General features: G+C 51.9%; 1 protein-coding gene across 15 annotated transcripts in view; it reads right to left on the bottom strand.

The window, feature by feature from the left end:
* The window catches only part of GSE1 (Gse1 coiled-coil protein), a 349,718-nt gene that overhangs the window by 1,968 nt on the left and 321,874 nt on the right, over positions 1 to 25,876 (bottom strand). For 12 of the 15 annotated variants that reach the window (XM_050923205.1, XM_050923210.1, XM_050923213.1 and 9 more), the window contains 12 exons: positions 22,582 to 22,760; positions 20,956 to 21,156; positions 19,946 to 20,137; positions 19,518 to 19,840; positions 18,137 to 18,461; positions 12,810 to 13,396; positions 9,606 to 9,778; positions 8,125 to 8,395; positions 6,855 to 6,962; positions 5,708 to 6,079; positions 3,016 to 3,300; positions 70 to 173 (listed from right to left, as the gene is read on the bottom strand). In XM_050923205.1, the coding sequence (XP_050779162.1) occupies positions 70 to 173; positions 3,016 to 3,300; positions 5,708 to 6,079; positions 6,855 to 6,962; positions 8,125 to 8,395; positions 9,606 to 9,778; positions 12,810 to 13,396; positions 18,137 to 18,461; positions 19,518 to 19,840; positions 19,946 to 20,137; positions 20,956 to 21,156; positions 22,582 to 22,760 (3,120 nt within the window). The remainder of the gene's footprint in view (positions 1 to 69; positions 174 to 3,015; positions 3,301 to 5,707; positions 6,080 to 6,854; positions 6,963 to 8,124; positions 8,396 to 9,605; positions 9,779 to 12,809; positions 13,397 to 18,136; positions 18,462 to 19,517; positions 19,841 to 19,945; positions 20,138 to 20,955; positions 21,157 to 22,581; positions 22,761 to 25,876) is intronic. The other 3 variants (XM_050923207.1, XM_050923206.1, XM_050923208.1) reach the window with 3 other exon arrangements.

Here is a 25,876-nt window from a genome sequence, read left to right as displayed (position 1 = left end):
CTCTACTGGGGTTCCAGTAGGTTCCCCCCCGCCCCCTTCCCCGAGCATGTCAAAGTGTCCATCACTCACCGCCATGCTGTGTGACAGTTGCTCTGCAGTCAGACTGAGACTGTAGTGCTGAGCCTCCAGCCGTCGGCACTGTGTCTGCAACACTTGGCGTTCCAGGTTTTGTTCTGCAAGCAAATGAGGAACAATCAGCCTTGTTTGGTATCATCAGAATATCTGGCTAACAGCATCTCTGGTATGGCTAGTCTTTCCCAAACCAGGCTCCTGAATTCTCACCCTTGATGCTGGCCTTCTGAAACTTCAGAAGGTCACTGCCAGAGGTAGGATGTCAGACGTGCCAGTCTGCTCCAGCATGGACCTCTCAACTTGCATCCACCACTACTGAAATGTTCTCAACATATTATGCCATGGAGATTAAGGACACCACCACTGTAGCCAGTGATAAACTGTGCAGCAAACTACATAACCTCATGGATGGAAGAGTCTTCCATATCTTGGCCTTTTTGCTAAAATTTATGTGCCATGCTGCAATGTTCCTAAGGTGTTCATTTGTGTGTTCACCAGAAATGACCATTGGCATTCTTTAAACCAAGCACTGGCACACTGGACAGATCTGTAAAAAGTTAAGGCAGGACACTTGTTGCCAGATTCTCTCCTGTTCCAGCAGGATTAACTCTGCCCTTCCAACTAGATTAAAATAAATTCCAGGCAGTTTACAGTGCCTCTAGAATGCAGCATGGTGCTGGTTCCAGGCTTACTGCCTCTTCAGAATGTAGGCCCAGCTCCTAAAGGTGTTTAGACTCCTATCTTCCATGGATTTCAAATGTGCTCAGTTTGCGTAAAGGAAGGATTTTTTGAACTGCCACTCATGCAAATACAGCCTAGGATCTGAGAGACAAGCTGGGTTCTTTATTGCTTGTGCGTCATCAACTAGATGCCTAAAAACCATGGGAATGGAGAACAGGCTCTGCAGCTGCAACAAAGATTCCATTGATGGGTGAGCCAAAATATAGCATCCAGCTTCCGCTCCCACAGCTCTGTTGCCTCTGCAAGGCTAACAGGAGTAAAAGCTTATTATAGCATCAGACAGGAGTCTGAATATATACAGGGAGCAGAGCTGTTGCGAGAAGTCCATTTTCTCCCTGTCATTTTTCTGACTCCACACTTTAAACAGAGACTCTGTCTGCGCTGTGTGGAGTTTAACCATCCAAAACCACTTTTCTTAAGGCAGGACTGTACTCCTGTCCAAAACTCCTCCTTCCATGCGCAGCCTGCTTTGAGCTAGATGACTACCACCACGCATGGCAGAGGTAGCTCCATTATAGTGGTGCTGTTGGAGCAATACTTTGGAATCCTCCAAGATGAAAGACTCTCAGGAATGCAAATGAGTACCATCATTTTCTAAAGGAAAGTAAGAACTGATTTGCAAGACAGCCTGATGTCAAGTAAAGGGTCCACAGCTTATGGAAAAAACACCGCGGAAGCTCCTTTGAGAAAGCTAACGGCACCTTTCAGTTTTCTAAAAGACAATTTAAACTGTATTCAGAAGGATCTGAGTAAGTGAGATGTAATTAACGTCCAGGGTATCAGAAACATTATTGGGTCTTGCACACTAACAAAGGATTTATTGCCGTGATAAAATGAGAGGGGAAGCTAAAGCAGTCGATCCACTGGAGGCTGTTCAATATTTCTATCATCTTATCAAGAACACAAAGAATAATCAGAGCGCCGGAAAATAAAACAACATGTAGCAAAATTTGTGCAGCACTGAATGTGTGGAGCATTCATAGGTGTTCATAGGTTAGCCAGCTGTATTGACGCTGAAAGGTTGCTGTGTATTTTTGATAACCATCTAATTGCAGTGGCATGAACAAACACCTGAGTCTTAAGAGCTGGAGATCAGGTGGATACCAGAGATGGTTGCTGTGGAAAACAGATTAAATTAGATTCACCAATAATGGTAAAAGATGCCACAAGCCTATTTCAGACTCTGAGTTGCAGCCTACACATGTATTTATAACTGCAATAAATTAGGGAAAGACTTGGTAATCAATCTGCATTTGTGTTTTCCTGAGACTTGGCTCCAGCTCGCCATTTGGTAATTAGCCGTGTTGTAATTCCTAAAGTGTCTCTCTCCACAGACGAGATTGACAGCCCTTAAGTGAAGTGTTGTTCAAAAGAAAATGACTCACAGCCCTTTGGGTGCAGCGCATGCCAGTGGTTGAGCTAGCTGATTGTTTTGGGGCACAGTGGAGGGTGCACCAGGTCACCGTTTGACACCTGTATGGCATCTCCATTGCCAGCTTGAGGTGGTGCATCCGTGGGGTTATTTTTAGACACATTTCAAGAATATAAAGCAGGAGACTAAGGAGAAAAACATCAAGGGGTTTTGCGCTCTTGAACTCAAACTCCATTTCCCTGTACAGCCTTACAGACACTGCTCTAAGGTGCTGGGTCGTACTAATGAATTTTCATACACACCTGTCGCCTTTATGTCTATCCTCTGCTAAGTAACAGCCTTATGCTTTTCCACAGCCCCTTCCGTCGGAGGATCTTAAAGTGCTCGACAGATGTGAACACATTTGCCTCACCTGTGAGACTGATCTGTTTTTAATCCCCACAGCACGGATCAGGAAGCTAAAGCACAGAGTAACATGCCCAAGGTCCCAGTGGGTCGATGGCAGAGCCAAGTCTCGAACCCAGTGTGCTGAGAAACTACTAGGCACAGAGCAGTTCTTATCATTAGTAGAAAGAGTACAGTCAAGCAAGCAACGGCAGCAACAGGGACAGCAGTAGCCCTGCTAGTCCTCCACTCCAGCTGAGGTTGAAGTTGGAAGTTTCACCAAAATGCCACCTTCTCCTCTTACACGACAGAAAATGCAGTGACGTGTGCACCCTCCTCTGAGAGGGTGGCAGAAATACCATACTCTCATTTATAGGACTGAGACCTCCAGGTGACAGGAGGGCTTGAAATCGCCTTGATGTCCCATTTGTAATCTTTTCCCTTACCTTCTATATGTTCCTGATAAGCTTCGAAGATTGCCTCGATCCCCTGCCATTTAGGTCTAGGGTACTCCTCTTCCTCCTCTTCTTCCTCCTCCTCCTCCTCCTCCTCTGAGTCAGAATCCTTGTCCTGTTCGGGTGGGATGAGACCCTTTCGTGCCAGTGGGGTGTCTTGCTGCCCGTTCTGTTGAGGCATCTGGACCCTGCTTGAGGTCTGAAGCTCAGGAATGTTGTAATGGATAGAGGTGTCAATTTTGTGGTTCTGCTCTGCAGTAAGTGCTGCTGCACTTCCTGGATGCAAGAGAGGAACAGAAAACAATCAGCCAGAACTAAAGAGAGAAGAAGACTTCTTATGTCCTCAGAAGCCATTTCAAACTAAACAGGGCACAGTACTGGAAAACATCTCAAGGCCTGGGCCAGCACGGATAGTCGACATGAGCTAATTCCACAGCTACCACCTGCTATCAGCCTAATTTCTGGGTGTCAAAGCATGCCCTGCAATGAAGTATATTAGGATTGATTTTCCAACCCTGGTCTCCCTCCGTGTGCATGCACCTGCTCTGCACTAACACCTATGCACACAGGTGGACATGCACAAGTGGGGGCCAGGTGCTGAAGCTCCACTGACAATCAGATTCATAGCAGTGTCTAGTTACTGTACCAGGCGGCCACGAAGGCTAAGAAGCTTGACTCTTCATTTGCTGGAGACAAGAGGCATGTGGGAGCTGGGGTGTGGCTCACTGGCCAGTAGTGTCTGATCAGAATTCTCTGTCTCTCTGCTTATGAGGAACGGTCTGACCCTGACTGTCCGGGCAACCCATGTGGAATCACGCTGGTTGATAAATCTAAGACGGATGAGTGAATGAACTCCATGCACTTGCATCAGTGTGAAGAGAATGCCAAATGCAAGGCTGCAAATTCCCTTTCACACCCTTCGTAACAGACGGTGCAGTAAGTGCAAGAAAACTCTCTTCACAATCCTGTTCTAATCCTCACCCTCTCCTGATGGCACACCCGCCTGGAAATGTGTTACTGCTTTTCTACAGTGCTACAACTATATTGTGTATTACAGTAGCGCCTAGTGGCCCCTAAGCTGTTTAGGGTGAGATCGTAACTGGCCAGGTAAGAGACAGGGCAGGAGGAACAACAGAGGTGCAGAGAAATGATGTGACTTGCCGTAGGTCAGACAGTAGGTCAGTGGCAGAGTTGGGACTAGAGTGCCAGTCTCTTGCCTGTCAGTCAAGTGACCTAATCACTGAATGTGTGCCCGTAACACAGGTGTCTTAATTAAAAATATTTTTGATCAGGTTGCATTAACAACTATGCGGCCACTGGGTTATTAATTCATCTATAAGATTAACTTCTCCTCCTCGGTGTTGGAGATGTCTTCAGTAGATTTTAATCCAGGGGTCGGCAACCTTTCAGAAGTGCTGTGCCAAGTCTTCATGTATTCACTCTAATCTAAGGTCTCGCGTGCCGGTCATACATTTTAACATTCTTAGAAGGTCTCTCTCTCTAAGTCTATAATATAGAACTAAACTATTGTTGTATGTAAAGTAAATAAGGTTTTTGAAATGTTTAAGAAGCTTCATTTAAAATTAAATAAAATGCAGAGCCCCCCGGTCTAGTGGCCAGGACCCGGGCAGTGTGAGTGCCACTGAAAATCAGCTCGCGTGCTGCCTTCGGCACCTGTGCCATAGGTTGCCTACCCCTGTTTTAATGGCTCTCTGAGCCAGTCATTGCATACATTTATGGCCCTGTACTGTCTACATTATTTTTACGCTGCTCCTCTCTGCTTTCTTAATACTTTTTTTAAAATTTTCTATTAACAGCTGCTCCCTACACACTGTAGTAACTTTACTTCTGCCCACTGAAATTAATGAGCTTTTCAGTAAGTGTGCCATATTTTCAGTGCCTCTCATGAAGTTCCCATATTTTACCTCCTACTGTAACTGTTCAGGCTGTTTCAGTGATGGGAAAGCACAGATGTATTCATAATTTCCTGATACCTTCCAGAAACAGGTTGTGCTTCATATTTACATTGACTACCCACATGGCTGGCAGTCAGATGTGCTTTTCTCCCTTCCCATAATGGTCATTTCTAAAACTCTTTTTCTAGAACATGTGAGAGACAAAAGCGTGGCTGGCAGGGGAATCATTGTCATTATAGCTGTACCCATAGCCAGACTTTCTAAACTAACTCCCACATTTTTACATGCACAAGTTTTGCACGCACTTTTATTTGGCCCTTTGGAGTTCGTGTGGTCTCAGCTGTTCTAATCTGCTGGGCTCTGATGTCTTTTGAGTCTAGGTTTTTGTGCACACAAACGCCCATGTATATGTGCAGATGTCCTTTGTGCACACAAACTCCCATGTATATGTGCAGATGTCCTTTGTGCACACAAACTCCCATGTATATGTGCAGATGTCCTTTGTGCACACAAACTGGAGGTTTTGATGTCCAAATACCTGACATTGTACAAGCAAATAAAATTTGGCCTCTATTCAGGATCTGCATGTGCTAAAACTCAGGTGAGGAAAAAAGTGTGCGCGCAGAATCTTACAAGTGCAAAAGTGCGGACACTTGTTTTAGAGCTTAGATGGAAGCCTCACTGAGAGTTCGGTGCAGTGCTCTTATTTGTACACATATACCGCTGCTGTCTCCCCGTCCATTTCCCCTCTGGGTCTATTCCATTACCTTTGTGCTTCTGCAATGCTTTCTGTGTGGATTGCAGCACAGACTCGTGAAACTGATGTGCAAATTCCTCAGCTATGAAGGGCTCCCATGGCTTATTCTTCCCATTCATGCTGTGAGAGAGCGGCACCGGAATATCCTTAGGCAAAGGGCCCCTGACATAATTGAATATGCTCAGGCTCTTCTTCCCAGTGTGTCCATCGTTCAGCCTGGGCTTCTCAGCAGAGACTGGAGCTGCTTCCTTGACCCTCTGGAGCTCGTGTGGTCTCAGCGGTTCTAATCTGCTGGGCTCTGATGTCTTTTGAGTGTCTGGCAAGGAGGCAGTGATACCAACAGGTTTATCTGAATCCACAGGAAATTGCTGCACCTGGAGTTCTTTGGGAAATAAAACATAACAGAGTTACTAGTGGTGCTTGGGACTGATTCGGAGGAGACACTTGATTCGAATGTCCCTGCGTGCCCTGAGGGGACACATCATGGCTCTGAGGAAGGCTCTCACGCTGCCCTTTGGCTGATTTGCTGTTTTCTAGACGGTCCATTCACACAGCACGGGATTGCAAATGCACACAGCTGGCTGGGCTGGAAGAGAAATCCTGCACCAATAGTCGGGTGGGCCTGTAATGCTAAAGGACCTCTAAAAACCCCCAGCAGACGTTGCAGTTGCAGGTCAGTTCCCTGCACCTTGGACTGTCTGGCCCATGACTGTGCACAACTTTCTCCCAGGGCACCCCAACTGGGCTCTGCACATGCTGTACAGGCCTTTGAAAATCTGACCCAGGAAGTGTTTCAACACCAAGCCTGCTAAAGGCCTGATCCTCCCCTCTCCATCACTTCAACAAACTCTCCATTAGCCAGTTACTGTGAAAGCCACCTGTCTGTCCTTGGAGGAGGGGGGGAATGGGCAGAATGACAGGCGAATGTTGCCCGCTATATCCAGTTCAGTTATGAAGAGGTTATTGGTTGGACCCAGCTCTCCTCTTGCTCATGCTGGGGTAATTTCACTGACATCAAAGTAAAACCAGTCAAAGCACGAGGATGATCAGGCCCACTAGATGTGCACTCTTTAGTCCTTATGATCCAATTCTCAGGAGCACCATGGAGGTCTGTCCATCGGCTCCATCCCCATCAGCTCCTCTGCCCTTATGCTTACCAGCTGGGGTGAGACTGGGACTGTTCCGCGGGGAGCTTTTCACCACCACTGCTGCTGTCGCACTTTTCTGCTTCATGGCATGGAGCATTTCCACCAGTTTCTCTTTATCTGCGAGGTGAGAAGTGGAGATTTAGTGCAGCCATTGCCCATTGGAGCAGAGATACGTAGGAAGATGCCGCAAGTAGACAGCACAAGGGCAACTTTCGGCTTTGCAAATGCATACGTGGGAAATTAGTCTCACCGGAGTTATAGCACACAGACATGAACATGGTGCCTGGCCAGCACAGGAACATCGACTGACTTCTGCAGTTGCTACAAATCAGAGCCTGCAATGGGCATTTTGCTTAACTGGTAGGAAGTCACCGCTTGTACCCAGTCAGCAGCATACGGCACTATCCATAATCCTGGTGGTGGTGGTGAGCATGGGGTTAAGGATGCTTCCTATATCAGCTTAGCTGATATCCAGACCTGTTGAACAATAGGACACGGAGGGCCCTGTGTGTTGGCTCCGGGTAGGGGGTAGCTGCCTGGCCAGTGGAGCCATGCTACTCTCTTGCAGCACTGGCCAGGCTCCCCTCAGGCTGCTGATGGGTTGCATGGCAGGTCATGGCAGAGAGGCATTCATGTGTTTAGGCTCACGACTGGACAGCAAATTAAACATTCCTTTGGATGCCCATTTTTATCACACTAGCTGGGGGACGCCCCAGCACCAAAGAGTTTCATTCCTGGGCAGTGGAGAATGCCCACATTTTGCTCACCACAACCAAAGCACAGACCAGGAACAGGACAGGGTGGATCTACCAGAGAAGCAAAACAATTCCACCCAGCCTGCAGCTGAATGAAAACCTTCAAATCAAGACTTAAGTGGGCATCTTCAACTCAGACTAGTGACACTTGTCCCAGAAGTTCAGGACCTGTCTTGCAGAGGTGCTGAGAACCTGCAGCCTCCCCTCTCCCCCGACTAATGGAACTGGGGGGTGGGGACCGGAGGTGGTACTTTGCTTGCTCATCTCTTAGGAGGGAAGTCACAGCACCATGAGGCAAAGCATCATCACAGGGCAGAAGACCATCACCATGTTGTGACACAGAAGGTCATGGAATTGAGACATTTCTCCTAGTGCTGCTCTAAAGCCCATGGCCAGCAGCTCTGTGAGCTCCCCCTCCTTTCACTCATACCACAGTGGCGGGGCTGTATATGTACCTAGAACCTCATCTGCAGAATCCAACACACCACATCCCTCCCCACTGGCCTGCACAGATCAAGCTGTACCTTTCCTTTTCTCTGCGCTGATGTGGGTCAGGTTGAAGATGGTCAGGAACCTCTTCTTCTCCTCAAAGTTGGGGCTGTTGTTCATTTCGTCAGGGCTGTAGCGTGTGGAGAGTGGGAGCCGCGGTGAGGGCGTCCGACGTTTGTTCTGGACCGTGGGAGGGGATGGACTCCTCTCCCTCAGCATCCTCCGCCTCTTCCTCCTCTTCTGAGTCAGCAGTTCCTCCTTCTGCTGCTGGGTGGTCAGGCCGAAAAGCTGCAGGAACTCCAATTTCTGGAGTTTGGCAATGGGAAAAGCCACAGAAATGAGTAGTTTCAAAGCTCAGTGGGACTTTTCTTCAGCTGAACAGTGAAGAACCTGCTGCTGTCATGTTTCCCTGTCATATATTTCTCTATCTAGCTAGGTTCATGGGGGTATAATTCCATGTACACCACACTGCTTTCTGGGGATGCTTACGCAGTCTGGAAAGGAATCCATAATACTAAAATCAATGGCATGGGAAACCCAGCGTCTTTTAAACAGAGAATGAGCTGTTCATTTCCTCCCAAACCACAGATGTATAAGCCATCTGAAAAGGGGACAGGATTGGTGGCCAACCTAAATGCTGAAGACAATTCAGCTTGAATCAGCCTGTCAGCAGGGAGCATGGAAAGTGCACCACTGTGCTTGTTCAGATCAGAGAGCTGCAGGCTAGTGGTCCAGACATGGGACTGGAAGGCAGACTTCCGAGCACTCCTCCTCCTGTTGTTGTTATTAAATATTTATAGTATGGGAGCACCCAAGGCCCCCAGTCGGGACTGAGGCCCCATTGTGTTAGGTGCTGTATAGACACAGAAAAGAGACAACCCCTGCCCAGAAAGACTTGCAATTTGAAGACACAAACAGACTCAGAGTAAGGGAAGGTTATGGCTCGGACACTGTCTCTCTCTACAGCCCCAAGCAAGTCACTTTACCTCCCTGCCCGATGGGGTAATAAATCCTCACTCCCCTGTCTCACATAGGTAGTCAATGTTGGTGAAATGCTGTGAAGATGATTAGTGCAGTGGGCTACATATTAATAGAGGCCCTCTTCCAAAGGTTGGCAACGGGCTAAGCAAGCTGGGGGCTAAGCCTCTGGTATAGTGAGGCGGTGAGAGGACGATGATCCTACAGCCCCTTTTCCGAGCTGAGAAAAGCTCAGTCTCTCGTCTGTATCAACCCTCTGAAACCCCTCACTGTATCTGTCACCTCGCCCAGTCACTGTCCTTGTCTGAAAACACCCCTTCCATCCTTTCACTGTGCCTCTTTGTTGCGGCTTGCCCCCTGCTGCTGCTACTTACTTATCTCTGCAGTGGGAAAGGTTTGAGAATCTATACAGAGCAAAGCCGCAGTGTCCTCAGTGGCGCTCCTGGGCTAGAAACATACCATGGCTGCATCCTAGCCTGCTCTGTCCCATAGTGCCCAGTGACCATATAGGAGTCTGAGCTGGCTCAGGGCACCTCACCCATAGGACTGGCCACAGAGGCTCAAGAATAACCTCAGCAGGATCAGCCAGCTGGCGTACCTCCGAGGAAGTATCCAGCTTCAGCGGGGGCTGCTCGGCGACGCACCGGAGATGGGCTCTCACTTCCTCCTCATCGCTCTCATCGTAGGAGTCATCCAGGTCATAGTAGTAGCCTGTGCGTGAGAGATGCAAAGTGGGACGGTGAGGCCAAGAGGTGGGACAGACAGCTCCCCCCTCCCACCAAGAGAACCCACCAGAGCTCCATCAGCTCAGACTTGGGTAGCTTGCGATAAATCCCAGCCCAGTGACACGTCGGGAGGGCTCAGCAAGCAGGCCTGGAAGAATTGCTCAGCTCTAAGGGCTTGTGACTGGACAAAGGGCTCCCTGCAGGAACAGTTTTCAGCCAGCTGTGTAATTCACGGAAGCAGCTGGCTGTAGCCTCAGGGGGCTGAAGGCCATGCCATGCAATAGGCCTACAAGTGCATTTCAGTCGTCTCCCTGGGCCCATTACATGGGGAAAGGAACAGTCCAGGGTACGTGTGCATGTACCTACGTCACTACCTGAACCACACGGGGTGCCGGGGTGACTGGCAGCAGTTTGGGTTGCATCCGTGATGTGTGGGGAATATATTCTCTACGTGCCAAACGTCTCATAGAAAGCCTGCTTTTGAAATGTTTCAAAGAGGCTTTAAGCTATCACTGGTCCTTTATTCATAAGCCTCCACCTGGGAAGTGCAGCTGCTTTTAGTACGAGGAAGGCAAGTGGCCAGGATTTGGAGGCAAAAGTGGGGAATTATCACTAATAAATCTCTACAAGTTCACCACAAAATGGCTTTTCTCTCCGGAATAATAGCACATAAATGGCTGAAATCTTGGGACTTGTCACAGGCTAGCAGAATGTGCTGTGGGTCCCAATGGAAAGCTGGGAAGTCCCCTTCCCAATGGGATAAAGCTCCTATTTGTAGTCTTGATGAGTGGAGAATTGGTGAGTTCTCAGACCGCTGTTGGCTCAGGGCTTGTCGATCCTGGGGCTTGGTCCTTTGGAGTGGGAGGAGAAGAAGAAATAATTTCCCTGACAGGCTGTTGATGGGTTTGATTTTCATATAAATGCAGCTGTCTTAGGCTGCTTAGTAGTTGGACATGTTACAAAGAATCCCATGGGAGGGGGATTCATGATTAGAGACACAATTTGATTGTGCACTGGTGATCTGGATGTACAGTCATGGTAACTGAATATGCAGAATAGGCATGTGTGTCTGTGTGCTTAGACAGGCTTGTGTGTGATCATATTAACTGATCTTTCAAGATTATTTCCTGCCGACAGAGGAACTCAAACTAAACTGACACCCCCACACTTGAGCAATACACTGGGAGCTGATTTTGATCTGCAAATGAGATGAGAATCCCTGCATACGAGGAGGAGCTCCCCGAAGCCAATGGCCTTCCCCAGTGTGAGATGAGACTCAAAGCCCTGCAGCTGCCAGCTCCCCACTAGTGTGGCTGATAGCCCAGGCCCCTCCCTCAAGCATTCGGAGTCACCTGTAGAATTTGCAACACATTGGGTCTGCAGCATCAACAGTTGTTCAGATTAAACATCTGCAACCTTGCAAATCGGTAACTGCTCCCTGCCTGTCACAAGAAAGCAGCTTCTCGGATATGCCCAGCCAGGTCAGTGAGGAGTTCAGGCCCTGTTGAATAGCTTCAGATAAGGATGTCCTCCTGGATACATGGAAGCCATGAACTACGAGGCAGCCTTCTGCAGGGAGGGGGTGGAGTGGTGTGTCTCATTTTTATGGCAGAAGCATCTGTGCATTGCAGGAGTGACCAGCGTGCCACCCTGGCACAGTACCCAAAGTCGCAGGAGACAAGGCTCACATGCACGGCAGCGTAGTAGCCTATTGTGCCGTCAGCTGCTTCCACTAGCTCCGAAGAGTTAATGGGCAGAGGCAGGAGGTGGGCCAAGTGCAGAGCAGAAATAACCAAAAGGGAATAGAAGAGAACTGCAGCATGCCGGCGAGCCAAGAGCCAGTCATTTGAGACGCAGCATGTGTCAGCAGCAGAGACAGCAGCAGCCTGGAAACAGTTGCAGGCCTGAGCCTCGGTTGAGAATGACTGTGTAGCTCTCATGCCCCAAATCCCCCTCTCCCCACCGCAGAGCAGTCTCCTCCCTCTGTTGTTCCTATCCCTGCTTGTACAGTCCTATTAATATTTAAAGCCATCTTATTAGCCTCAGTTCATCATTTATTAATTGGGCATGTCTGCAGCGGAGGATTTACAGAGCTGCTCTGATTTGGCTTTCAGCGTGATTTGCATAGGCAGTGGGAACAGCAGTGTGGTCTGTCTGCTCGGCAGAGGTGTCAGTTAGCTCCCTGGGAGACACACGACCCCACTACCAGGGCTTGTTCAGAATCAAACGGTGTCATGGTCCTTATTTAATTGTCTTGGACAATACACACGCACACACTCCCCCCCAACGGAAGTGAAAATGCTGCTGCTGCTTTGCTGTGCTTGGAGCAGGATTCACAGCCCTGAAAACTCCAGTCCTCTCTTCATCTCCAGAGCAGGGCCAACGGCAGTGCTGCCTGGTCAATGCATTTGGCCCCTGTCTCAGAGGAACCCCTTCTAATGAACACAGCTCATTCAATCTTTGTCTTTCACATGGACACAGAGAGGGGTGCCAGTGAGAGCCAGCCATGGTAGTGGGTGAGTGAGAGAGACATAGAGACTTGTTCAGCAGGAATTGGACTACGATATCCCCATCCCAAATAATTTCACGCAGGCCACTGATCAGCCATCAGATGGTCACAACTTTCATCCCCTGCCGATCCCAGCTGGGTTTGAGTCTTTGCTCTAGAGGTTAAGGGCTCTGTAGCTCATTTCCTTTAGCACTGCTTCCGTTTGTTTCTGTTCTCCGAGCTTGTCTACATAGGACGTTACTGCGCGACAAGCCAGGGTTTGAATCTACCGGCCAGGAGTGGGCTTTGGCTACTACTGTTTGTAAAGTGTAGCAAGTCAAAGCACCCTCCCGGCCTGTTTGTGCACTGCCGCACAGGGTGTTGTGGCACAGCAAGCTAGCGGGCTGTAGAGTCACACCCTGGCTCGCAGTGCAGCAGCATCCCGTGTAGACAAGGCCTCAGTGAGATGTCATCTTCAGCGCTACTGCAGCACTGAGCCTGGGAGGGACTCCTCAGTGCAGGCACTCACCTTTCTCCCTGGCTTCTCTCCGCCTCCGCTCCTCCAGGTCCAGTTTGCTGACTAGTTTACGGTGTTGCTGCAGGAACTCGTCATAAACGTACATGGGGTCGTGGGCCCTGGGCAGCGGGTGCCGGTACGGTGAGCTAGGCTTGGCCTCAGCAAACTGCCCCGTCTGGGAGAGCGATGCCCTCTGTTGGTTAAGGATGGTCTGTGTGGACTTTTCCAGTTCTGCCAGGAAGGGCCCATGGGAGAACCCACCATGTTCCGACGCCCCAGGCTCCCTGGCAGGCTGGTATTTGTCCAGTGTCTCTCTCTTCCTGGCCCCTTCATCCAGCTTCTCGGGGCAATACACTCGTTCCACCTTCACCAAGGGGATGGCTTGTCGGCTAGGTTCATATTGGGCAGGGTGGGCGGCATGGAGAGAGTGATTCTCTTGGATCCTGCGTGGTTCCATGTTGTTCTCCAGCAAGGACACTGGGTTCCAGAGCGAGGTGGGCACTGGATGATGCTGAGGTTTGGGAGAGATGAGTGGAGGGGGCCCTCCAAAGTGCTGTGGTTGGTCTCGGCCACTTGGCTCATGGCGGTTTGGTCCTGATCTGCAGAAACAAGAGACCCACAATAAGTTAGAGAGGTGTCAGCAGGATCAAAGAAGCAATAATTTTGGTGCCACTGGGGGACACCTGAATAGATGTCTACTAAGAGGAGAGCATAGCAGTCATGCCCTGCCACTGTCACCCAAAGCAGACCTCACAGAAGGAAGCCGCTCTCATGCTGCTCATCTGCGTCCTTTCACATTGCTCCTGGGGGGAGAGAGGCTCACGTTCAGTAACGGGTCTGTGTGAGCAAGTGCATTTCAGGGCCCCCTGACACCAGCGTTGGGAGCCTCTACACAACACCAGCAACAGGAGAGCTTCACGCTCATTTCCTTCTTAACTTTACCAGAAACATTCAGCTTTCGTTTTGGTTTTAAGGGCCAGATCATCAAAAAAGATAGGTGCAAAAATGCATGTGCAATTCCTCACCTAATCTACGCAAGCAACTGCCACATCAGTATAGCCACATGGGGTGATTGCATTGCTGGCCCATTTGATGCATCTGTGAGCATTGGTCATCCCCCCCGTGGGAACAATGGGCCCGTTTGCACACTTAACTTTGATAAATGCAGCCTCAAGAGCTCTTTAGAGAGGTGCGATTTCTCCAGGTGAGGAAACAATAGCCCGTGACCTGTAAGAACTAAGGGCATGGCTACACTTGCAGATATAGAGTCCTGGGAGTTAAACCAACCCTTGGAGACCGCAGCAGGGAAAGCGCTGCTGTGTGTTCACACTGTCAGCTGCAAGCACATTAGCTGCTCTTGCAATGCCACAGAGAGCAGTGCATTGTGATAGCCATCCCAGTGTGCAAGTGGCTGCAACGTGCTTTTCAAATGGGGTTGGGCAGTGTGACAGGGAGTGTTATGTGTATGTGAGAGGAGAGACAGTGTGTTTTGGGGGGCAGTGTGTCAGCATACTGTCTTGTAAGTTCAGACAGTGGCGGGGAAAGGGGGAAACTCTGACATCAGCCCTCACCCCCCGCCTCTCTCTCTCTTACACACACACACACACGCACGCATGCACACACGCACGCCTGCCTCTGCAGCAGGAGCATTCCACAGTGATGGTTTGCTGTGTGTCCTGGAGCAGATAAGCATGCCCACTGTCAGAAATGGAGCTTTGAAAGGGAATAGCCACATGCCTGCAGCCCAGTTCAAAACAATGACCAGAGTGGCCACTTGACTTCAGGACTTTCAGAGGCCAATCACAGCACAGTAATGCAACATGCCATCCACACTGACACCCTGGTGTTTCAGCCAGGGCGCAGCAAGGTGGAGGTGGATTACCAGGGGCACTCCAGCTGCGGAGTCCAGGCACTCTAAGGCCTGGTCCACACTACGCTGTTAAACCTATTTTAACAGCGTTAAATCGATTTAACGCTGTACCCGTCCACACTACAATGCACTTTAAATCGATTTAAAGGGCTCTTAAAATCGATTTCTGTACTCCTCCCCAACAAGAGGAGTAACGCTAAAATCGATATTAACATATCGATTTAGGGTTAGTGTGGCTGCAAATCGAAGTTATTGGCCAGATAGTTATAGTGATAGCTACCCACAGTGCAACGCTCCAGAAATCGATGCTAGCCTCGGACCATGGACGTACACCGCCAAATTAAGGTGCCTAGTGTGGACGCGTGCAATCGACTTTATAATATCTGTTTAATAAAACCGGTTTAAGTTAATTTGAAATTATCCTGTAGTGTAGACGTACCCTAAGTGCCTTACCAGTGTCGACACCTCAGGAGTTAGGGTGCCCGGGGTTGATTTAATGTCCTCTAACTTGCAAGTGTAGCCAAGCCCTAGGACACATCTTGGGCCTCCCAGGTTAATAGCCAAGAGATGGCAGCAGGAAAAGAGGTATTGAGATTATGAAGGCATTTAACTCTGGGACGGAAGAACAATTCCCTGCTAAACTGCATCTTCAAGGCTTGATAACCAGATAAAGGGCCCTCAGACTGCCTCTGAATGCACTGGCCCGACATCTAGTGGTCATTTGGCTAACTGCAGTGGATAATATACAACTGTGGAAGGCATTCACATTACACACAGACCTACTCCATTACCAGCTGCTGCAGGATGCGATTACTGCCTGATAATGCATAAGTGAACTGGGAAGAACTGAGGTGGCATAGTTACCCTTAATGCCTACATAATTTGGGGGGTATTTAACACGTGACCAGTTTGTCAGTAATCAAGTTCCTCTCTTTCTAATGCATAAGCGTTAATCTGAATTTAGCCCCCTTTTTGGGTTAATGAATCATTTGCAAACTGATCCGGAGTCTCCCTCAATGGCTTTGTTATTTAGAAGCGTTTGATAAGCAACTGGCCTAAAAAACAAAGTTGTGACTCAAGGCTGTTTGCAAACAATTCACACTTCGCTGTTGGTCATTAAGTCATTTGAGACCGTATTTTCTTGCCCAGATAGGACACGCTTTCTGGTTCTTAAACACCTGGCTAGGAAACTCTCGGATCCACAAATATTTCCCCAAATACCTGCTGGTCAAGCCCATGGATTCTAACCATCTAAGCTTGGCACTTTTATTCATCAATTGCTTGTTTAGCTACCTGACCCCCCTAGTTGTCAATTCCCCTATAGATACCTTACTTCCAGCCCACGGCTCTGATCATGCCTCGGGATCGTTGCGAGTGTGCTGCTGTGCTCACATGGAGCTCTGTTCAGTGGGGATCCCCACAGAAGCAGCAGTTTACCTGCGTGGGTCCCAACACAGGACCCAAGGTGGTAAATCTACTTTTTAGCCACCTACAAACCACCAGATCCAGCCTCTGCCCAGGCTCTGCTGAACAAAGGCAAGGAGGTAAGGGCATGGCACTCAGCACTCTAGAAGCACAAAGGGAACGACACCGTGAAACCCTTCTTAAGTAACCGGCAAAGGAATAAAACTGTTAGCAGAATAAATATTTCATGCGCTGAAGCTGTGCATTTAACAGTTTTCCACTTCAGAGCCCTGGACCTCCGTGCACTGAAGCATCAAGTTCATATCAGTGCTACAATTTATAGCGCAGCTGCCACGGAGCTGTGGAAAGCAGAGGTACAGACACCCACAGCGAGCAGGAGACGAGCCTCTTCACTTCCTACCTAGAGTGCTTCCCCCCTGCCGGCATGCATGAGCTCTGCAGGCCTATCTAGTATAGATCGATCCTGTGCTAGCTACAGAGCTCTGGAGAAATTGGCCCATGTCACAGCAGCCTGCTTGTTTAATAGACCTTTAAGAAGGCAAGGAAGCAATGTGCATTCAATGCAACATGGCGAGGTGGCAGGGCTTCTTATTCAGTCATGATGGACGTTAACCGGCTCGACTGACATCTCAACTGTCAAGCATGAGTGAGTCCTCTTCAAGGGAGACGCAGCACCGCTGCTGAGCAAGGCAGATTAGCACCCACACGCTTCCTTGTGACCGTTCCAACGCAAGCCTCCCCACCAGCCAGCCTGCGCTTGGGGACAGGTGGAGGGAGAAGAAGCCCCTAGCCCCCACGCAGACACATTCTGGTCCATGTAGTGGAGGTGACCTTCAACTACTTGCTTGGGTTTGGCGAGGGATGAGAACGTGGATGTGGAGAGTGAAATGCGACGTTGCCATTGTGCAGCCCTGCAATCCGCTCCCTATTATACCTGATTAGTTTAGCTAATCCCCTTGATATCCAAAAATGACAATGGAATCCAGTGGCAGAGATGACTGGATGAGCCAGCAGCGCTTAAGTGCTCAGCCACAGAGCAAGAAAGGCAGCATCAATCAATCCCAAGGTGGCAGGGTTACAGAGAGGGGCAGTCACATCAGGAGGCGTCGAAGGAGGCTGCATGCTGCTCTTGCCCCACTGACCCCTTGTGATCTGCTGACCTGCTCCCAATGCCGAGGGCTGACGTGGCGCTGCAAGGTAAGAGGGGTGCTGCGCTGCAGGGCTGGGTTGGCATGCAGCTTGTAGGGGGCTGGCCGGGATTCCTGGCTGTTCAGGAAGGCAGGCTACCATATTCAACTCCCCGCTGCACCTGGGGCTCAGCTGGCACCTGACAGATGGAAGCGCTGATGGAGCACTCGGACCTGGAAAGAATCTAGACTCTTCCTCTCATTAAATAGCAACGAGATTTTGCCCCTGTATTTACTGGGACTAAAGGTAAATGCTGGTGAACAGTGCCACACTGACAGGCCTGCAGCCCCAGGACTCCGGTTAGCCCCAGAACAGGTCCGAGGCAGGGCAGCAGCACACGCTGCTTCCTCCTGCCCTGCCAGGGTGCCTGAATCCTAATCTTGGAGGAGCTGCCCCTCGGGGGTGCCGTGGCTTGCTTCCCCTGCAGTCTGAGGGTTTTCATACTGCCAGAAAGGGTAGCAATTAGCAACATCTAGTCACTAGCAACTGGCCTGAGGTCACTAGACTTATCTCGTGCAGGCCACTGAGCAGCTGTCAGGAGATATTAAATTGCTGTCACTGCCAGCCCAGGCCAGATTGGAACCAGTGACCTAAAGGGGAAAGACTCTTTAACCCATTGCCCACCCCTCTGAGCCAGCCCATCCCCACGAGAAAGGGGATCTGCCAGCCTTTCATGGTAGCCCAGCTGCTCAGATACAGCACGGAGCCCTCTTAGGTGGACTCAAGCAAAGCTGAGCGCTTCCTGCCAAGTCAGCAGTTGCCTCCTGAATCACACAAGCCAGGCCTGGCTGCTCTGCTCCTCCGATTCCAGAACTCCAGAGTCCCTGTCCATCCCAGCACTGGAGTCAGCCCTTACCTGGGGTTCTCTGGCCGGTGCTCAGCTTCTGGCTGGTTCGGCGGCCGCCCGATCTCCAGGTGCTGCTCCAGCACTTGCTGCCGGAACTCCGATACCTGGGACTGGCGGTCTTCCTTCTCCTGCCGCAGCCGACGCTGGCGCGCCAGCCACTTCTCCTCCTCATTGGTGCGCTGGATGAGAAGAGCCGTGGCCGCACTGCTCCCGGGGAGGGGGAAGACGCTGTGGCTGGAAATGAGGCTGGGCACGGGATGGTGTGAGGCGGGCGGCTGGTGCAAGGGGTGCTGGACGGGCTTAGGAGTTGGGATGGTCGCGTCCTTGGTTTTCTCTGCAGGAGGAAGAGGATGCACTGCCGTCAGGGAGAACTGTCGCCCGCTCTCAGCCCCGCCAATCAGTTTGCAGATGATAGGTGGGCAACTGGGTGCAGTGTTCATTACATGAGGCAGAGCAATGGAAATGGTCCCCAGAACTCATCCCAGCTGGAAACCCGGCACCTCAACACAGAGACTACTAACAATCCAACTAACGTGCAATGACAGCCAGGACTGGCAGCTGCAAGATGTAAGCTTTAACCTTGACCTCACCACGGGCTTCCTGGGGGATCTCGGTCAATACCCCTTCCTGCCTCATCTGGGGGTTGGGAGGCTAAATTCACCTGTCTGTGGATTTCAGGGATGGAGGGGGCTGGAGAAGGACAAAGCTTTTGTATGTCACTAGTGTCGGGAAGCTGCCGGGGACAAGCCTATCCCATCCTGTAGTCAAGAGCAGCCCGTCTGCCCAGAAATGGCTCAGCAGGAATCAAGAGGAACCCAGTAGCAGTCATTTGCTCTGGGGCAAAATCCTGGAGCACGGGCTGGTTTGTGACTCCCTACTGCAGGGTAGGCAACCTATGGCACGCATGCCGAAGGCGGCACGCAAGCTGATTTTCAGTGGCACTTACACTGCCCAGGTTGTGGCCACCACTCCGAGGGGCTCTGCATTTTAATTTAATTTTAAATTAAGCTTCTTAAACATTTTAAAAACCTTATTTAATTTACATACAACAATAGTTTAGTTATATATTATAGACTTATAGAAAGAGACCTTCTAAAAATGTTAAATGTATGACTGGCACCTGAAACCTTAAATTAGACTGAATAAATGAAGACTCAGCACATCACTTCTGAAAGGTTGCCGACCCCTGTACTATTGGCTGGGTTGAGTCTTGCAGTGAACTTTCAGGTGAACTCAATGCAAAGTCCCAGGGCTGCGGTTCTCACAAAAGGCCCACGCGAAGGACAGGCCCCAGGGAGGTTACCAGTGGGGCCTGGCTCAGCTGTGCCTGGGAGAGCAGCCAGCCTGGAGTGCTCCACGCCAGGGCTCTGCGGTGCGTTGGGGGAATTACCTGGTCTGTTTGGCGTCAGCTGCTCAGCTGGTTTAACACGCTCCTCTGCTGGATGACTCCTCAGCCCGTGCAGCTCTGCCACCGGCAGAAATGGGCTCTCCATGGCTTTGGCCAGGTTCATCTCCTTCTCCCGGGCCCTTTCTCGTTGTCTCTCCAGCTCTCTCTCCCGCTCCCGCTCCTTCTCCCGCTCGAGCTCCTTCTCCCGCTCTCTCTCCCGCTCCCGCTCCTTCTCCCGCTCCCGATCGGCTTCCCGCTCCCGCTCCTTCTCCCGCTCCCTCTCGCGTTCCCTCTCGCGCTGCCTCAGCTCCTCGTCCATCTGCAGCCTGGAATCACCAACAGAACAGCAAAGTTAGCATCTCCATGGGCCTCCCCATCCTCCCGCCCCCAGGGGCTGCACACGACCTGACACGGGACATGGAGTCCTTTACCTCTCTGCGGTCAGACTGGACATCCGCTCAGACTGAAGGGCAGAGAGCGACGAGTGCGGCAGCTCGGTGGGGTACCTCACTCCCGACAGATGGAGGTGCATGGCTGAAGGATGAAGAGGTGGGAGCGAACCAGGGGCTGGGATCGGGTAGAAGGGGGACCGCAGGGCCGAAAGGCAGTAGGAGTCATCCATCCTGGAGAGAGAGAACGGGTCAGGTTGAAAAGCCGCACAGCTCCCCTCTCCAGCTGGCAGCAGAGGCCAGGAGCATGTGGCTACTGAAGGGAAAGCACCTGCTGTGGGAGAAGTGACTTGATGCGTATGGCAGGCTCCTGTCAGTCCCCCAAGGATGGGAGTCCCGGCCTGACTCTACCACTACAAACTGTCTGGCAGCTCCTCAGAGGCCTCTTCCAGTTCGGGTTCAGGCCAGCTCCCATCACTGCCCCTCTCCCGCCCTTCTACAAGCCCACGTGTGGAAAGCCATGGCTCCATGCCAAAGAAACTGTACAGTAAAGCACCGGATGGGCCCTCTGGCTCTGGGGAAAAGCTAAGCACAGCCAGCTAAGCAAGAGATTTCCCAGCATCCTTTGCCTGCAAGGGGGACCTGGGCTCTGTGCTGATCTTTCCTTTAGCTCTGGCGAGGGGATAATGAAAGGGGTTTCGGCACTGCTCCCAGCAGCAGAGCAGATACAAGCCTGCCGTGAAGGGTTCACACTCAAGGAGCTAGTTATCAGCCCAGCCGCAGGAATCCCCGCTGCTGTGGTAAATGACCTCCCTGCAATGCCTTATTACCATTGTACTGAAGCACCCAGGGAACCATCAATTGTGGATAAAGTGTACTTATTTCTGTGTGGCTTCCAAAGCCGACGCTAGGGTAATTGATTGTACTGCTCTGCCTCAACCCACGGCCCCCGCAAGGTTTGGTGAGCAGCCGCTGTCGGCTGGACGTGTGGAGGAAAACAATCACTGCCCAGCCCCTAGCAGTCCCTCGCTCCCCTGGCCTCTGTTGCTTACCTGAAGGCTGGGTGAGGGAAGGGGTGGTGGGCCAGGTAGCCGGGGTGGTAGTAAGCGGCGGCGGTGGCCGGATCCAGGCTGATGGGCGGCAGGGAGGACATACGGAGTTCCTCGGCAGTGTGGTAGGGCCGGAAGCTCCGCAGGTAATCTTCGGTGACCGCGCTGGGAGGCACCACATGGTGTACAGGCCGCTGAAGGCTGCTGGCGGGGAGGGATAGAGGGAGAGTCGGTGACCTTCCCAATCCAGGAGATTCGCAAGCCTCTGGATGGCCTCATTAGCTTGGATCTCGGGAGGGGACTGCGCTCCCAAGGCAGAGCCCGGAGAAGGGGCAATTCCTACTGAGATGCTGGTGGCTGAGCATAGGAATTCACTGAAAAAGCAGAGCCACAATCCACTCTGTGCCGGCCATACCCTGCCAGGTTCGCTACCTTCCAGCACCTGCGTCCCCCTGGCGAGGCACTTCCTCTCCAGGGGTCTGGCCATCCCCAAGCCATGCTGCCCAGAGTTAACGCAGCAGAATGCAACCCACCCAGTCACCCTCTGCTCAGTGAGAGTCGGCCACAGGCAGAGGGAGGAAGGCAGTTGCCTGGCCCTAGCATCTGCCTGGGAATGGTGGCGCAGTTTGGAATGCTGCTCCCCCCCCACCCCCCGGGTGAGAGCTGTCAGCGCAGCACCTTTAGCTGGCAGAGGCCATTTCAGGGAGCAGAGTATCACCCAGCCACCATCCCCGCAGGGTTTAGATCTCCCCAGTGAAATGTAATCCAGCACATTTGGCATACAGTCCTTCAAGGAAGTGCATGAAAGTCTTAGGTCTGTGCTTCTGGAGGTGTGGGTTGGGAAGGAGCACTGGTGACACACCCAGCATTGGTTTTTGGAATGCTGGTTTCCAAAGCAGTTTGTTTTAATTACACGTGGTCCTGCCCAAAACCGCAGAGCTGCCTCCCAGCTCCCCCAGGCTTTGGAGACACTTGGGGCCAGGCCTGGCCTTGAACTCTGCAGCTCAGGCCCACCTTTGGTTTGAATGTGTCGCCTGCTCCTGGGTTGGTTGGTTAGAGGTTTTGCAATGTACATGGAGAAAGATGTATTCAGAGTTGTGGTTTGTGTCTGTGCTGGAAGAATCCCAGCTGGGACAGATGGGAGTGTCGCACAAAAACCGCATGGCTCAAGGCAATGTCTGTGATGAGCTTCTAAGCCACAGAACACGTGTCGTGGAACTTGGGGGGAGGGGAAAGGGCCAGTATTACAATGGACCCTGTCCTAGCTGAGCCTCTCCAGGGACCAGCAGAAGCCAGGTGCCTGGTAGAGCCAGCCTGCGGTTGCAGATCTCACTGTGTTCCTCGGTTACTTCTATCTGCGCTATTTCAGGAGCTAAACAACCCAAACACCCGCCTACAGGAAGGCCTGCTCTCCAGGGATGGAGAATTCTGTGGGGAACCCCAGAGAAAACAGCCACAAAGGAACTCAGCTTGGAAAAGGACAGACAGACGCCAGGCTCTGAGAAGCAGTAACAGGCCAACCCGCTGCGGCATTCTCGTGTGGCATGTGTCAGAGCTGGCAGCACACGAGTGAACCTGACACTGCGGGAGGCTGATGCCATGGATCCTGCTCCCGGGGACGTGACTCACTTTAAAGGTGGGAAGCGGGAATCCTGGACGACGGAGGTGGGGGGAATCCCGAAGGAGTAAGGCGTCCCGAGGAGATGAGAAGGGACAGCGGGGCCCCCGGCTTTCTCCTGTGGGAGCTGAGGCTCGGCGATTAGGCGCTCCCGGCTGCTGCTGCTGCTGCCTCTCGATCCTGCTTCTTGCTACAAGAAAACAAACGACCACCCCACCCTGAGTGTCAGGGAAAAACTGTCCTGGGGGCAGGACAGATACAGAGGAAGCAGATGCATCTGGCCAGCAGCTAGCTCAGTGCTCCCTGCCCAACTGGGAGTCTCAGGGTCTCCCTGCTGAGGAACAGATCCCTAGCAACAGGCCTCCTGGAGGAGTCTGTCCCTGCAGTCAGACTCACTGGAGGCTCCCTGGGCTGTAGCCTAGGGAACTGCTCAGGCAAGACTCCCACTGACTGCCTTTATCCTCTGTCCTTTGGAAGCGGCAGCATGAGGGTAGAGGGGACTGTGCCAAGGCCGAGTCACTCTGGCTCCTTGCTAGGCGAGCCCAGTGATTTTTGATCTGAAGCGCCTAGATCCAAGCAGAAGTGCTTCAGATCAATAAATCCACCCGTGGCCCTGATCTTCAGGAGGGCTGAACGCACGCAGATCCCCCTGACTTACAAGTGACTCTGCGAGTGCCCCTCAGCTCGGAAAATCAGAGTGTGGAAAAGAAGATGGAAGTGCTTCAGGAGCTGACCTGATGGGAATGTTGCCAGAGGGCGAACAGAGGAAGGATTTCAGGACTGCACATGTGCACACACTTATATACACACACTCGCTTCCAAACCTTTCCAAAGTTTTAAATAATGTAAGAAAAATAAAATCAGGTGGTTTTGGAAACAGCTGGCAGTAACCACCCTCCCTGCTGGGCTGAGAACGCCGTCTCTAGCACAGACCCGCGGACATGCTGAAAAGACAATATGTCTGAGCTCCAGGGGAGGAGGGAGCGATCCGCACAGGGCCCTCCTTCACATGCATGCCAGCCGATCATTCCTGGAGTAAGGCTGGCATCAGCTGGGATGGCAGCTGCTCGCTTGCCATCCCAGCTATTCTGGCACCACTGACACAGAGCGAGAGAGAGAGAGAGAGAGACAGAGGGCATTAGGAAGCTGGCATTCCTGCCGGGATAGGGCAGGCTGGTCTGTAAGCAGCAGTTCCCCTAAGCGGCCCTGATATCAGCTGCAAAGGCAGCTGCTTGCCTGTGCTGTCACAGCTATTCTGGCAGCACTGACGCTCACATGAAAATAAGGGAAGGAGGCACTGGGGCTGCTGTTGCCACCGCAGCCTTTCCTCCCTTCCCTGGTAGGGCTGCAGCGCCCAGGGAGCGCCTACATGCTGCATGTTCTCTGCAATCTTTGAGGGCCTGGTGGGGCAGAAACCACTGGCAGGAAAATGGAGCTCTGTAAGGGCAGGTGGGCATTGAATCCACTTCTGTATCCAGGGCCGGTGCTTTCATTTAGGCGGCCTAGGCAATCGCCTAGGGCACCAGGATTATTGGGGGGTGGCATTTTGCCGGGGGGGGGGGCGGCAGGCGGCTCCGGTGGACCTGCCGCAGTGGTGCCTGCGGAGGGTCCCCTGGTCCCGCGGCTCCAGTGGAGCTGCCGCAGGCATTCCTGTGGACCTCCCGCAGGCACGGCTGTGGCAGCTCCACCGGAGCCGCGGACCAGTGGAACCTCTCCGCAGGCACGACTGCAGCAGGGCCACCGGAGCCGCGGACCAGCGCGCGGGGCAGCAAAATGGCCGTGCACCTAGTGCGCTAAAAACACTAGCGCCGGTCCTGTCTGTACCAGAGCTGTGGGGCTAACCCTCCCCCCAGGCGCCATTGCTGCAGAACCCTTTGGGCAGGGGCACTCTTGCTCTCTCTGCGGCCTCGGAAAGGCACTGTCAGAGCTGCTCCCAGGGCCACAGCCATGCTAGCCTCTAGTGGCCGCAGCCCAGGCTGGCTCTCAGAAGAGCGAAGGAAAGGACCTAGGCAGAGGGAAGGGAAGCAGGAAGAAGAGAGAGAAGGGAGAGAGAATACAGCCAATGCATTTGGAAGCTGCCAAATAGTACCTAGATCGGCGGTAAAGCTGGTGGGGGAATGTTTAAACCGAAATGAAGGGGAAAAGCTGCTGTCACTGAAATCATCCCAATAAGCAGCAGCTCTGCTGTGCTGGACACTGCACGAAACATCCTAACCCCCTTGGGGCAGGGAGCGTCTTTCTGTTGTGTTTGTACAGCACCTAGCACACTGAAGCGACTGGGCTCCTAGCGGCTACCAAACCCTGCTGTGACGAGCCCACGCTCCAAACTGCCGACGCGTGGAAGGAGAAAGCGAGGCACAAAGAGGGACCTGCCCAAGCAGCAGAGTTGGGAATTGTCAATCTATTGCCCTAACTACTGCACACACTGGGCCCCCAGGCCAAAGGACGGAACCTGTCCTCTTAACAAGCTTCCTGCCGGCAGGGCGGACAATGCAGGAAGCCCATGCACCCTATAACGCACCATTGGGTGATCAAATATTAACCACCTAACAGGCTTTTCTGTGTTTGATGGGCTACTCCTTGTTTGGATTTGGAAGGAAATCCCATTCTGTGAAGCGTTTCCCCTCCCTGAGGGGCTGCCACGCTCCAACGCTGGCTCCTGGCCACCGAGCGCTGACCCAGCGCGGCTCCCAGCCGAGAACATGCAATATTAAATGTCAGCAATGTTATTTTTGCCGAGCCCGCATGTTGCTCAGGCCCGTTTAACGTGTTTTGCCCCTGGCGGGGAGCCAAGCAGCGCTCTCCAGCTCTCCCCGGACCTTGAAAGGGATAAAACCCTTCTAATGGCTCTGCGGGAGCCGACGCTCAGCAGTAGCCTGGATGTGTGCTGGGGCGGAAAAGCAGTTCAGAGATGTCAAAAGTCGTCAAAATTAGAGTTCAAGCGTCTCTCAGGCTCCTCCCGGTGTTGGGTCTTCTGAGCATTTCTGGAGCCACTTCATAAAGAAGCACAGGCCAACCACCATCCCCACCATCCCTTTCACTGGGGGCTCAGACAACTGCCCTGCTCTGGAAAGGAAACAGTTAACACCGCCATAAAGCCCTAACGCTCTCCTTGCCTTGCGGAGAGTCCTTTCCCCTTTCCCCAGTCACCGATCACAAGACAAACTCAGCCTGGTGCTCAGCCTCTTCAGAGCACTCTGTTAAGTAACTCATCCTGTTAACCCCTTCCTGTCCAGGACTAGACACCAGTCTGCTTTTGAAAACAAGGTGTACATTTTTAACAGTGAGGGTAATTAACCAGTTTCC

This window comes from Gopherus flavomarginatus, chromosome 14 (assembly GCF_025201925.1).
Source record: "Gopherus flavomarginatus isolate rGopFla2 chromosome 14, rGopFla2.mat.asm, whole genome shotgun sequence".
Taxonomy (NCBI): Eukaryota; Metazoa; Chordata; order Testudines; family Testudinidae; genus Gopherus; species Gopherus flavomarginatus.
Note: the sequence above shows the minus strand (reverse complement) of the source record. Positions and strands in the feature narration are given on the sequence as shown.